This window comes from Crinia signifera, chromosome 2, assembly GCF_055691185.1.
Source record: "Crinia signifera chromosome 2, ASM5569118v1, whole genome shotgun sequence".
In the NCBI taxonomy this organism is placed as follows: Eukaryota; Metazoa; Chordata; class Amphibia; order Anura; family Myobatrachidae; genus Crinia; species Crinia signifera.
The window spans coordinates 315,263,425-315,277,554 of NC_139218.1; the positions used below are offsets into that span (position 1 = coordinate 315,263,425).

The 14,130-nt window shown below is 41.6% G+C and overlaps 1 protein-coding gene across 2 annotated transcripts in view; it reads left to right on the forward strand.

Moving 5' to 3' along the window:
• ITM2B (integral membrane protein 2B) overlaps positions 1-9,479 on the forward strand; it is a 39,931-nt gene extending 30,452 nt beyond the window's left edge. For both annotated transcript variants that reach the window (XM_083169005.1, XM_083169007.1), the window contains 3 exons: positions 2,935-3,045; positions 3,475-3,625; positions 7,795-9,479. In XM_083169005.1, coding sequence (XP_083025131.1) covers positions 2,935-3,045; positions 3,475-3,625; positions 7,795-7,883 — 351 coding nt within the window. In that variant the 3' untranslated portion in view covers positions 7,884-9,479. The remainder of the gene's footprint in view (positions 1-2,934; positions 3,046-3,474; positions 3,626-7,794) is intronic.
• The last annotated feature ends 4,651 nt before the right edge of the window (positions 9,480-14,130 follow it).

A 14,130-nucleotide genomic window follows, 5' to 3' on the forward strand; every position in this document is an offset into this window, starting at 1 on the left:
AAACTGACCCACATAAATTTTGTATAAATGATGTACAACTCCTTTACTTTTCAGTACCCAAAGGTGGTAGCTCAGCGTTTCCCACGGTACACATTCTTAATATCGGCACAATATAATATTAGGCAGCATTTAGGGTTGTGGATACTCTCTAATAATGTAATTCTGCATGGACAACATGTCATCTGTGACACAAGTGAATGTTGACATTTGTCATGTTGACATTATCATGTCAACATTCTAAATGCAGATATCCTGAACACTGACATTTCTACCACACCTGTTAGAAAAGGCCCATACACACTAGGTGATATTGTTCACAAAATCGCTCAGAAGGGGCTTTCTGAATGATTATTGTGGACAATATTGCCTAGTGTGTACGCTCCCTAACGTTAATGATGCTTACGATAACTTGATGATCCATAACGACAGACATGCTGCAGCACAGCCGTCGCTCCCCTGCCCCCCCCCCCCCCCCTGCCATCGCTCACTTTGGAGCAGGCATCTTGCCAATGCATGCAGCTGCCGGCGCCAATATCAGCAGCAGGGCGCATTGTTTATCTGTATGCAGGTCTATGTTTAAAATTTAACCCTTTGAGTGCCAAGTGAATTTGGTAAAAAAATTGCCATGCAAACAACCTTTTTATTCATCATAATGACCTGTATTGTTTACTTGTGTAGGAAATATATTCTCTTATTACACAACCTTTTTTATTTGGATTTATATAACAAATGTGACCAACACTGGCATTTTTACCGGATATTTGAACATCTCCCACAGAGAGGTTGGCATTCAAAGTCTCTTGCCTTTTTTATTGTTTGGGGTATAGTAACTATGGGCCTTATTCTGGTTGGTGCGGCCGGGCCGTACGCGTACGTTCCGGGGTTTTTTATGATCTGCGCATGCGTACATTCGCTAATGCGCAGGCGCGAACACTCCACAACGCTTACGGACGGGTCTCTACGTGCGAACAAACCTGTACGCGAGTGTACGGGCATTGGGGGCGGCATAGGGGCGTGTTGAGGGGAGCGGCCGAAATAATGAGGGAAAATGGGCGTAAACATGGGCGTACACGGGGGTGTGCACCAAAAATGAGCGGTGCTACTACCGCACGATCGACTAAAGCACCGTTCATTTCGGACACAAAACAGGCGGCCGCCAACCGCCATCTCAGACCACCCCTACAGATACCGCATGCCAGCGTGCGCCTGGGTTTGCTAATTTACGCTGATTACTACTCAAACACATACACCTGATTGTAATAACCAGTGCTGCAGTCTATTAAGTCCAAACCATGATTTCACTACCTGCAAGCCACACACAGCACTCTAACACATTGGAAGCTTATCTTTCTATACTTCTCTACATTTAAAGGTTTGTTTAATTTAAGGTAAGAATCTTTTTAAGACCTGCTTATATATGCTAAGGTAGGTATTTGTTAAACAGTTATACACATTCACTACGTGCTTTCATAGACTTTACACAGTAGCACACTCAATCTACACAAGTCGACATGTGTCAACGTGTTCACTCTAATACAAACATAGGTTTTGTATTTATGATACAATAACATAAACCACATCTAACACCTACAAAGGATGTTTCAGCAATGTTTGAAGCCCATGCCCACTATTTTGCACATTAATTAATTCAATCAATTAATTAATTTTCATAATTATAGTTGAAAGGCAAGATTTGCAGGTCCATATATGTGAAGGGTATGTCAGCGTACACGGACGTACGCTCACTCTCACGAGCGGTGACATAAGCTGAGTTTTCTATTGAAAACAATAGGGACCCGTCCGTGCAAGCTGGCGTACGCTCAGATAGCCGCAAGAAGTCGGTGGGAAGACGGACGAGAGACGTCCGTAAACGGTGGTGTACGCTCAATTGTACGCCAGTTGTCGGAGTGTAAGGGCTGGGCCGTCCGTGTACGTTGGCGTACGCTCAATTGTACGCCACTCCCCTTCGACGTTGTTTCTGGCCGTACGTATGCGGCTGAGTTGTGGGTGGACTTAACCCCAACGGCCGCGTACGGAGAGCGTACGTTAATTTGGAACGTACGCACGTTTGGCCGCTACGATCAGAATAACCTCCTATGTCAGTTACTATTAGCTCCAGTTTGTATTTGAGATACCTAAATGTAAACTAGTCGTGCTTTTTTTTTTTTTGTTTGTTTGTTTCAAATATTCACTTTACATGGTGCACTTTCAGCAGCAATTCCATTTATCTCGAAAGTAATAACACTTGTCGTTTGTACTCTGTATATAAGGTGAAGTTTAATTGCCTCATCTGCTGTGTCTTCATCATTAAAGACCATTATTGGTACTATTGATTTGTAAGACGCCACAGTTATCCGCACTACAAGACTGAGAGAAATTTAGACAAAATAAATACAGGTGTACAAACAAAAAGTGTTGGGCCCTGCTTAGGAAACAGATAATGTAGTAGTGGGAATAGGCACATCTGAGACCAGAGGAACGAGTAGCGGGTGTGAGGTTGCCCCAGTGTGAAATGGAGAGCAGTTTTTCTTCAAAGATAAGCAGGATAAGAAGCGTTGTTCAGCCTACAGTAATAGGCAAATCTGTGCAGCCCAACTTCTTCTCTAATTGAATGGGATCCTAAGATTCCAGCACCCACATAAGAAATGAGAACAGTGTTGACGTCTGTGAGCTTTGACTCACTGTCTTCATTCTGAAACTGTTTAATCCTATCTCTTTGCCATAGGAATGTTCTATAATAATCTAGGTGATCATACCGTGCATGCTGAAAACTGACTTTTAGTATCTGTATATAGAAATAATGTCATTGTGTTCGTATATATAAATAACGTATTTTTGTTCTCTTGATTTCTTTTGTACAAACAACCAAAACTGTCTATTAATGTAGACTCTCTGCTGTCAGGTAGATTCAATATGTTGTTTCTTTCTCCGTAGAAACTCACTGCTTACCTTGATCTCAGCTTGAACAAGTGCTATGTTATACCATTGAACACCTCAATTGTTATGCCGCCAAAGAATTTCTTGGAGCTGCTTATAAATATTAAGGTACTTGCACTAGTTAAGGGTGATGGGTTGTGAGGATTTCCATTCACTTATCCTGAGAGCTGCATCCCTGCATTACTATTTGAATTCCCACCACTGTGTTTTTCCACTTGGAAGACAAAGCAATTCCTCTCTTTGATTGCACTTTATTGCTTATATCCAAATATATTGTTTCCAACTTCAGAGAATTTTCATTCCCTAGATTGATTTTCTGTATTCTCTTGTTGGATAACAGAGTTCCCGAATAGGGAATATTTCCTTTTAATGATTAGTTGTATTAGAACCTGACTTCAAAGCAAAATAACTACATCTATATTGGGATAGTAGGCACATTGGATTAAAAACTTGTATCCAATGTATGTTTAAAATATGCAATTTTAAGTTTCTGTATGTGTATTCTCTGTTAATATCTGTTTTTTTTCCCCATTGAAGGCTGGGACATACCTTCCACAGTCCTATTTAATTCATGAGCAGATGGTGGTTACTGATCGCATTGAGAATGTAGACCAACTGGGTGTCTTTATCCGCCGCCTTTGTCAGGATAAGGAGACCTACAAACTCCAGCGCAGAGAGCCAGTGCGAGGTATGGCTAGTCTTCAAAGTGATCGGGTTTGCAACCTTGGTTTCTTTCCTTTTTTACTCAGAGGTGTCCCTAGCCATCTGTCCTATGGCAAAAAGAGCCAGTCTTATGAACATCCTCCCTGAGTTTCTTTGCTATCTAGATGGTACCTATACAGGTTCCATTGTGTGTGTCCTCTGAACTACAAGAAGTGGTTAGAGACCTCCAAGCATGTCCTTGTCTTGGAGCAGTAAGCCGGTTGTTATCCCCATTTGAGACTCTGTGGGAAACATATGAAGCAGTGAAAAAGATGTAGAAGTGAGCCAGTGGAGAAGTTGCCCATGGCAACCAGTCAGCTTTAATGTAGCACTTTCTATAAAACTGTAAGAAGCCGTTAATTTTCTCCACTGTTTTCACTGCTTCACCATGTCCCTCAGTTTGCACTCTCTCCATGACTGTCATTGTCCATTCTAGGTAGATTAATTAATTCCTTCAAACTGTAATTTAAAGGAGCACAGTATAATGTTTTAAAATGCCTCCATATGTGTTCCTACAATGCCTCTGTAGTCCAAAAGCCACTTCAAATTTGATTAAGACAGAGATTCCCTCAATATTGTTAAATTGTAGGGCCTTCTACATATATGGTTGTGTTGATCTGAAGTTGTCTTCTTGGAACAAAACAATGACTGCTGTGATTCCGGAAATACAAATAGTTTTGGTAATCAAAAAATCCCACCTTAAAACACTTTGCCAAGGACTTACCAATGTCCCCTCCGATATACCCATCAGATAACACTGCTTAGGTGAAATGTGCACCCTGTGTCAAATTTTCTGGATATATACTAGCTTAAGTGCCATAAAAGGTATCTAATAAATAGTTAATAGATATGCTGCCCATACACTCGTGATATTTTTGGTACAATCTTGCGATTTTTTTTTTTTTTTAGAAATCGCAGCAACAAGTCTCATGGACTGCACACCAATCACGTGTCATCCAACGTGATGTGCGGCACACTGCTTGAATCTCAAATATCATGTTGTTTTTTAACACATGATTTATTGCAGTACGATCTGTGCTGTTTTCAAAACTTTTGCTGGGCACTTCAGATGTGATTTATCTCACGGGTCCTTCAAGGGAAATCGTATTCTGGATACCAATACACCTATTTTTTTTTACAAATTTCATTTAGTAAATTTCCCCCATCATCCTGCTTGTATGTTGAGTAGATTGATGTAAGAATAGAACTCTGTTCCAGCAAGCGGGAAGTGAACTTTCATCTGGAATTGACATAGGAAATATGTCCCCTGAGAACAGCCTTAGATGCTTCCCAAAACAATAAAATATGATCTTCAATTCCTAAATGATCGGTGATGTAGTTGTGCCATGATTGTTTAAGATGCAGAAGAGTGTATGAGAAAACAGCTGAGATAATGCCAGTATAAGGGACGTTGTAATAGATGAATGGTCAGATATTATAATGTCTTTCATAAAGGTATGGGTAACTTTCACGAAAAGAGGTTTGGATAAAAAAAAGATAGTAAATATGGGAGTGAGTGGGGATCTGAAAAGGTAGAATAGTCCTGATGCAGTGATGTATGCGCCAGGGACCAGAGAGTCTGAATTGTGAACAGAGAGAAGGAAGAAGGTCATGAGATTTAAAGGCTGGATTCCTCATCACGAATCTGTCCATGAAAGGGTTGATGATCATGTCGAATTCCCCTCCTAAGATAATGTTTGAGCCAACCCAGAATAAAAGTTTTTGTAGTACATCAGCAAAAATAAAGTTTTAGGTAAATTTGGGGCATATACATTTTTTTAAAAGTATATATTAGTTTATCAATAACCACAGCTAACAAAATAAATTGCCCTTCATGGTCAAGAAATTTTCTTTGAAGTATATACCTCAAACCTTTATGGAAAATAATGGCAACCTCCCTTGTCTTATTAGTATAAGGAGCGGAGATACACTCCCCTATCCAGCAGGCATGTAAGGTGTTATGAAGATCATCTAGCCAGTATGTTTCTTGCAGAACAGTAACATGGGGATGCAAATGATGGAGGTTGGAGATCACCTTTCTAAGCTTTAGTGGAGTATTAAGGCCTGACAAGTTCCAGGACACTATATTAAATGAGTGAAGTGACTCCTGTAGTGGTAGATGGGGATGCAGCAGGATCAGTCATACTAAACTACTCCCACCCACTGAATCGCACAATGAAACATATGACAGAATAAAGAGGGCCCCTGCACGTCCTAGTAAGCAGGAAGAAGGCAATCTCCCTTATACTGTAGGTCAGGATGGCTGTTTACAGTAGAGAGCCAAGAGTGTATTGACCTTTCTTAATTCATAGATGATGCCACATTCTCAGCAGAAAATCAATTTCAATAGTCCACCTCTTGTTTAGTTGGTTTGAATATAAAGATTCTCCCTAGTGTTACTCACATCTGTTACCTCTGTTATATGTTTACTCCTTAATCACACCTTACACTTCCTGATATGTTTTACCTCGACTCCACACTTCTTTTGCAATAGTACCCCAGTTTAGTTCTTTCTTCTGCTCCATTTCCTTTATGTCTCCTTCATCCACTAGGGGACATAAGTTAAGATTATGGTGTATATATGTGCAGTAACCAGGAGCTGACTATCTCTTCCCCCCTCTAAACCCCTCCTAAATGTTAGTCTTTATTTAATACCCAAGGGAGCTGGTCAGGCTTTGGGCTAACCCTCAAGCCTAGTTAGATTTTGTTTTTACAGATGAAGATCCATTGAGGAGATGAGAGGAAGCTGACTGACCGTGGAGCTTGCTGGGAGGACTTTGTTACTACTTCATGCAGTTTGTTAATAAGTCCCCCAGCTTGAAAGACCGCCGTCTCCGGGGCAGTACCAACCGCCACTGTATGCAGTGTGCAGCAAAATCCTCCATAGCATAACTGCAACCTTCCAACATTAGCAGTTCTGGGAGTATAAGCCTAGCCACCGAGTAGCAGGGTTGCCAGGCATAAACAAAGGACAGCTGCTAGCATAATCACTGCAACAGTCCGGTCATGCCACTCTTTATATTTAAACTCGTACGCCATGGGTGGGGGGGAGCCTTACTCCGTGAGCCAGCTCCCACCTGCCATCGGGTTTCCTGTGTTGGCTGCCATTAATGACCGGTAGGATTGCACTCTCCAATGGCCTCTTAGGTAAGAGCTGCTTCTGTGGTGTGCTGCACTGTCAGTGTAAGATAGCATGAAAATTGAGACAGCCTTACCTAGAATTCTTGAAGATCAATGGAGTGTAGTCTTGTATGGAGAGTGTTTGGAGCAAATAAATAAGTCCCTGGTTGTCTTATACATTGCTGCTTGTCCTGGTTGGCCAGCGTCCAAGCAGACACTTGCAAGTTAGACACGTTTACAGACAGGCCTATGTGGCCTCATTTAGGGAGCCTTTGGCTTCCATTGCAGTGCATGCCACATGCTCAGTGGGTCACTCTTTCCATTTGGTCAGACCAGCATACTTTTGTCCGGGTTTATACATTTGCGTCCTCTGCCTCGCAATATGTCCGGGCTGTTTTGCAGGGTTCTCAGCACTCTCCTGCCTGTGATGGCAGCTTTGGGTTGTCCCCATTGTCTTTGACTTATGACAGTGTCCCCTAGTGAATGAAGGAGAAAACAGGATTTTGAGTACTTAGTTAAATCCCTTTCTCTGAATTACATAGTCATGATTTTTCTATGTTCCTATTTAACTGCTTTCTAAAAATTTTCACATCTGTTGTTGTGTGAAATTGTTTTAGCCTCCTCTGAGGTTTGGCTTTAACAGCTATCCTTAGGCATGCTACCTAAGACCGGCCGGTAGGAGGGGTATAGAGGGGAGGAAGTAGTCACACTTTCTAAATTTAATGTGCCAGCTCCCAGATTACTGCACATCTATACCCCATTGTCTTGACTTATGCAAGTGTCTCAAATGGATTCAGAGAAATGGATTTAATGGTAAATATCCAAATTCCGGTTTTCCTTCCTTGTGTCCTCTTCACATGTTTGCTGTTTACTAACCTGTTTGTTTTATTTAAGAAATGCTAAACCTATACCATCACTTTCGTGTTCCTGATTAGTACACTCTGCATATAAATTGAGGGATTTATTTAATGAAAATGATTAAAAAGTGTCACAAATCTATATTATAATAAGTGTTGTATTTTTTTTTCTTTACAGGAAAACAAAAACGAGAAGCTGGGCAGTGCTCCGACATTTTTCACTTTGCAAATGTGTATGCGGTGAAGACAACAATTTGCGCCTATTAAAAGGAGTCCTGTGAAGATAAAAAATGTCAGCCATTTATCAACAGTATAGCCCTGCCCTTTTTGTTGTGTGTAGTCATTATTTTAAGGAAGGGTTTTGTTTCTAGTGGCCAGACCTTTGCACAACATATTCACTTTTGATCTCATTTGATTTTAATCATTTGTTTTAGTTTGTTGTTGTGGTTTTTTTTAAACTTCCGCCTTCATATTTCAGCTAAGTATGGTATTTTATATTTATAACATAAGGGATTAGACCTTCAATAAGAAAAGTATGACCAACTTTCATTCCTGCTGATTTAGTGTAGAACTTTTTAAACCTTTATACATGGAAATGTCACTGCTTTTATGTACCATACTATTGCCCCCATGACCCCTTGTTAAACAAGCTAAACCATGAATTTGCACTCATTTGCATTTGAAAGCCTGTTTAATAGCGCATGTTCAGGCACCTAAAATACCTAATATAGTTCATATGGGAACCAATGTAAGCAGGTTTTCAGAAGAACGCGGGACTCAATCTAGAAAGTCATTGCTGGAACAATAGGAATAAAGAAAATCCTAGTTCTTGGTCAAACCTGAGCCATGGTGGCTATCTTGAACCATATCTCCCAGTTGACAGTGCTTGCTGTAGCTTGTAATTTATTAGCTTCAGACCCATTGGCTGCCTCACTGTTCTCCATACATATTTCGACAGTAGAGAGAAGACTGCAGTTATTGGGACTGAAAGATTAGAAATGCCGCAGTGTAAGAGAGCAGGCTTTGCAGGATTAATTGCGGCATCAGAAACCAGATTGTGATTGTAGCAGTTGGTAAGTGATGACTGTTACTGAGGTTTTTCTAAATCCTCGGTTCTAAACAAAGGTTATAAAGAACCCTACTATTTCAGACAGGTTACTTAGCATTTACATTTAGTTTCGCTGCTAAAGTGTGCATTTGTGAAAGTCTATATAAACGTTTTAATGAGCTGTCTATAATAGCTGGGCATATACTGCAGAGTGCATCCCTGCAGAATGTATCTTTTCACATAGTTTGTTTAACCCTTTGGAGTGCAGAGCACATATATTATAGAGATCAGACTTATGGTGTTTGTTTTTGAGGATTTTCGTTTAGCATTAAAATATGGTATGGGAACCATAACAATTATTATGTTTTCACTGGATATTACATTGCATGTAAATATTTAGGACGCTGTCCCTCTACAGATAGGCACAACATGTAGTTTTGGGAGCATCTGTGTACATACATACATATATACATACATACATACATACATACATGCATTCCGGTATATATTCTGGATATAGCATCTACAAACAAACATGAAGGAATATCTTCATGTGAGTAAGTATCCTGACCTCGAGTTTTATTCCACTGAGGATAAATATCTGCAGCTGTGCATTTCCAACTACTAAAACTGCAATCCTTTTAGTTTTCAACTTTTTTCTTAAATCTGTTTTTAACTTTAACTCTGGTTAATGGTTTGGTATGCCCTCTTAATATTAAAACAGGAGTGTCAATAAACAATTAGATGGTAACATGTGTTACTAATTTGTATATAATCGTACTTGTAAAAGAATAAAGCTTAAACCACCTGTTTAATTGCTGCCTTTTTTCCTTTCATTTTTCTTGATTTATTATTGATCCATGTTTCAATAATTGCGTTTATTTTTTTTCTTGTTCATAACATTGCAATGTTGAATATAGATGTACCATCATCACTGGGGTGAATGGTGTGTGCCTTGATTAAGGTGCCCATACACAGGTCCGATCTGGCCTGTTTTTCACCTGATTCTGACTGATTTGTCCCACAATTGAAAAAAAAAAAAGAACCACACACAGTACTAGTTTAGAAGGTCGTCAAAATGACGGCTTCTGCAATGTACTTTCTCTTTGAGCATCAAGTTTTTACTTTCATCAAAATAGGTGTTCTACTATTTTGTTGTCGCCAAACAACTGTGCTGAATGATGCGCCTGTCATGTACTCTGTGCCTGTGTTCTGTTATAGGATGGGAAAGCCACCAGTGTGATGAGGCAGGTGTGACATGCAGCCATGCCCAAAACGGTAAGAATTAAGGGACATGACTTTGCTGTTGCAAGGACAAACCCCTTGCTCCAAGCATATGGATTTGGTGTGCAGGGCTAAGTACAGTGCACGGAGTGATTCTTTAAAGCTGGCCAGTTTGGTACGAAGTCTTGCCATGTTAAAAAAGGGATTTTTTTTAAAGAAGGAATATCACAGAGGGCAAAGTTATTGGAGATGAGCATGAATGGAAGTGACTATGTGGATGCCAGGTGTTGTCACAGAAGAAATGGAGAGGTAGATTTGGAGTTTGGGCAAAGTATGGCTAGGCATACATTTGATCCTAAAAGTATGTGCAGTCGGCTATGATCAGGAGTTAGTGAAGCCAGCTGCAGAGGGGATAGGTTAATGCTGTATTCCTAGAGGGAAAAATATATAGTAATTATTTATATAGAGCTCTTTCTCGGATAGGATTAAGGCACTTCAGCTAGTATGAAGATAATACACTACTGACTATAAACACCTAGAAGAGGTTTAGCTTTGCTAGATGGTAGGTAGTTGGAAAAGGCTGAAGGGAATAGAGTAGGATGCCTACCTATGAAGGTAGACAGGGTGGGATAGTAGGAGTTTAATGGGTGGACTTTTTGGTAGTGGATAGGGAAGTGAAGGGAGGAAAGGTAAGGCAGGAGAATGAGGAGAAAGTGCTATCATACAAATTACAGCTGTCTGAAATGGAGGAAGTGTGTGGCAGAGTTTTAATTTCTGTAGTAACATTCAGGACTGTGGGTGCATTTCTTTAATAACCACATGGAAATACAGAGTGAAACAGCCAGGAATGTCACAGCATTGGGAAAGACTAGCAGTCTGCTGTTCAAAAGATGAGGAGCAGCTTGCAAGCATTGACATCAATAGTATATTCTTAGGGGTTTATTCTGGTTCACTCGCAAAGGCAAATTCACTCTCTAATGCAGGGCTGGGCAACACCGGCCCTCCAGATGTTGATGAACTACACATCCCAGCATGCCTTGCATCAGTTTCAGCATGGCCACATAGCAAAACTAATGCAAAGCATCCTGGGATGTGTAGTTCATTAACATCTGGAGGGTCGGTGTTGCCCAGCCCTGCTTTAATGGACAAAACCATGTGTACTGCAGGTGGGGCAGATGTAACATGTGCAGAGAGAGTTAGATTTGGGTGTTATATTGTTTCTGTGCAGGGTAAATACTGGCTGCTTTTTTTTTTTTACACTACAATATAGATATCAGTTTGAAGTACAAACCCCACCCAAATTTAACTCTCTCTGCACATGTTACATCTGCCCCACCTGCAGTGCACATAGTTTTACCATTAGAGAGTGATTTTGGCTTTGCGAGTGAACCAGAATAAACCCCTTAGTGCAGGGGTTTCCAAAGTTCTTTGGATCACGGCGCCCTAGAGTATCAACATTTTATTCATGGCAATCCTATGCCAAAAGTTTCCTATTGAAAAATTTTGGGAAAAAATTAAGCGAATTGTGTTTATATTTCATATTTCGGGTCCGTTGTGTGGTGAGAGGCAGGATTCGGTTCTTTTTGTCCACATAGTTTATGATTGGAAACTACAAACGCTGGTTTTATCTATTACAGTGACCATACAGAATTTGCCTGGAACACCAACCTGAGGCACCCAGGGTGCCATGACACAGTTTGGTCACCATCGTGGCGGTCAGGATGCTGGTGTTCTGTATACAGATGCAAGCATCCCGGCTGATCTCAGATGACTGACACTAGAACCCAGCCAACACTGGAATCCTGAAAGCAAGCATCATGATCAGTATGTGGTTGTGGGCAGTTGGGGAAGGGGTTCGGTTTAGGCACTGGCGGGAGGGTTAAGGTCAGATTGTGAGGTGGTTGGGGAGGCAGGAGGAGCCATGAGGAGGGTATATGGACTTTCCTGAACCATTTTGGATTTCAGTCCTTTGGGATGCTGGCGTTGGTATTCTGACCACGGCATCCTAAGTGCCAGTCATTTATATGTATCCTATTTTAGTTATTCAGTATAATCAGAATCAGCTTTATTGGCCATTATTTCTCTGCATGCTTTTTGACTCTGGACAGGGGGGTAGGTCGGCCCCAACAATCTTTTCTGCCAACCTCCGTACCCTTTGCAGCCTTCGTCTATCACTCTTGCTGGTGGCTCCATACCAGACTCTGATCGAGGAGCATAGGACTGACTCTACGATGGCTGTGTAAGAGATAAGCAGCAGCACGTGAGGGATGTTGAATTTTCTGAGTTGCCTTAGTAAGAACATCTGCTGCTGAGTATTCTTGACAGATGTGTTTATGTTGGTCCCCCATCTGAGGTCTTGGGAGATTTTGGACCCTAGGAATTTGACAATCAACCCATGACACCTTGCTGTCTGCTATTTCGAGTGGGTGCATGGCATTTGGATTCTTTCTGAAGTCCACCACCATAAAAGAGGGAAAGCCTGAAGTGAAAAAGTGTAGATGCTGTGTAGTAAAGTTATCTATGGATTGGGAAGAAGGTGCAGGGGTACAATAAATAACTAACACAGAGTTGAATGGGGTAGTAAAGACAGACTCACTCTGAGAGTGGCCTGTTGTAGCAAGAACAGAAGAGGGTGGATTCAGGGGAAAGGTTTCCCTTGTGGCCACTTGCCTGTTCATAAGGCATGAGCAGAGCTGCAAGAGGGAGATGTAAAGGAAAGAGTGGGGGGACTAGTGTGGAGGAAGAATTGGAGGTGATAGTGAAAAGGGAAGGAGCGGTATGCGAGGGAGAGGATATAGGCAGAGATCAATGACTTGAGGAGGTAGTAAGGGCACAGAATTGCATTACAGGAGGATATCTAGTCGAATGCAACTGTTTTGACGTTTAGTGTCAACATCACAATGTTGACAGGTACCAAGTTAACTTTACTCAAACTGTCAACATGTTCAGGATGCTGTCAGTCATGGTGCCTTTGAGAGGGCTAGGCAAAATGGGGAGAGATTTATTATAGCATCATGTATGGTGCATGTAGCACTACCTGCTTCACCTCATTACGGAGGCAAACCAGAAAATCCCCCCCAGAGTCCACAGACCACCAGCTTAGTGCACAACCCTGGCCGGCTCAGTGGGCATGCACAAAATCTCTCTGTTATCGCAAGATCTCCCATGCTGCTTGGAGTTGGCAGTCACCGTAGTTTAGGGACAGAGCAGTACCTACTGTGCTGACTGAGACTGACACCTACAGCTGATGAAATCGATAGTGCAACTGACCGATCATACTTCGCCCAGGATATTGGCCTACATAGTGCCCCTGTCATCACACACACACATACATGGGGGAGTAGTGGTGCACTGGGGATCAAAATCTACCCCATGGTTATAGATAGATGAAGCAATACTCACCAGAGTGCTGCAGCATCAGAGGTACGTGCCAGGACTGACTGCCACAGCATTGCCAGGAACCTGGAAGCTGCTGGTAGAAGTATATCATGTCCGTGTATCATCTGGATAATAATATATAAACACACACACACACACTCACTACTGCCTCACAGCACTGAGGTCATGTGTTCTATTCCCACAATGGCCCTAACTGTGCGGAGTCTGTATATTTTCCCAGTGCTTGCGTGGGTTTCCGCCGGGTACTCCTGTTAATAAATAATAAATAAATAAAGGATCATAATAACCATTGAAAAAGTATACCAGACCTGTGCCAATAAAGTGTTCCATCTATTTACTCATGGGATTGGGGTAAGTCACCCCAATCATTTTATAAATGTTTTGTAGTGATACGGTCATTTGGTCTACAGCATGATGGTTGACAGTCATTAGGTCGACACCATTAGGTCGACAGGAAAGGGTTGACATGTTTTTAGGTCAAAAGGTCATTAGTTCGACATTGTCTAGGTCGACATGGGGTTTTTCAATGTTTTTTGAGCCGACGTGCCGACAGGCGGTAATTCATGCACTACCATCCACTATGGCGTGGTGGGAGAACAAAATAGTGTGCCGAGCGTAGCGAGGCACCGTGTCCGACGTATTGCGAGCGATGCGAGGGGATGCGGTGCACTTTAAACTGTGTCCCTGTCGACTGTGTTGACATCCAGGTAAAAAAACCACTGAAAAGCCCCATGTCGACCTTTTGACTGTCGACCTAGACATTGTCGAACTAATGACACGTCGAACAAACGACCTGTCGAACTAATGACCTTTCGACCTAAAAACATGTCGACCTAGACCCAT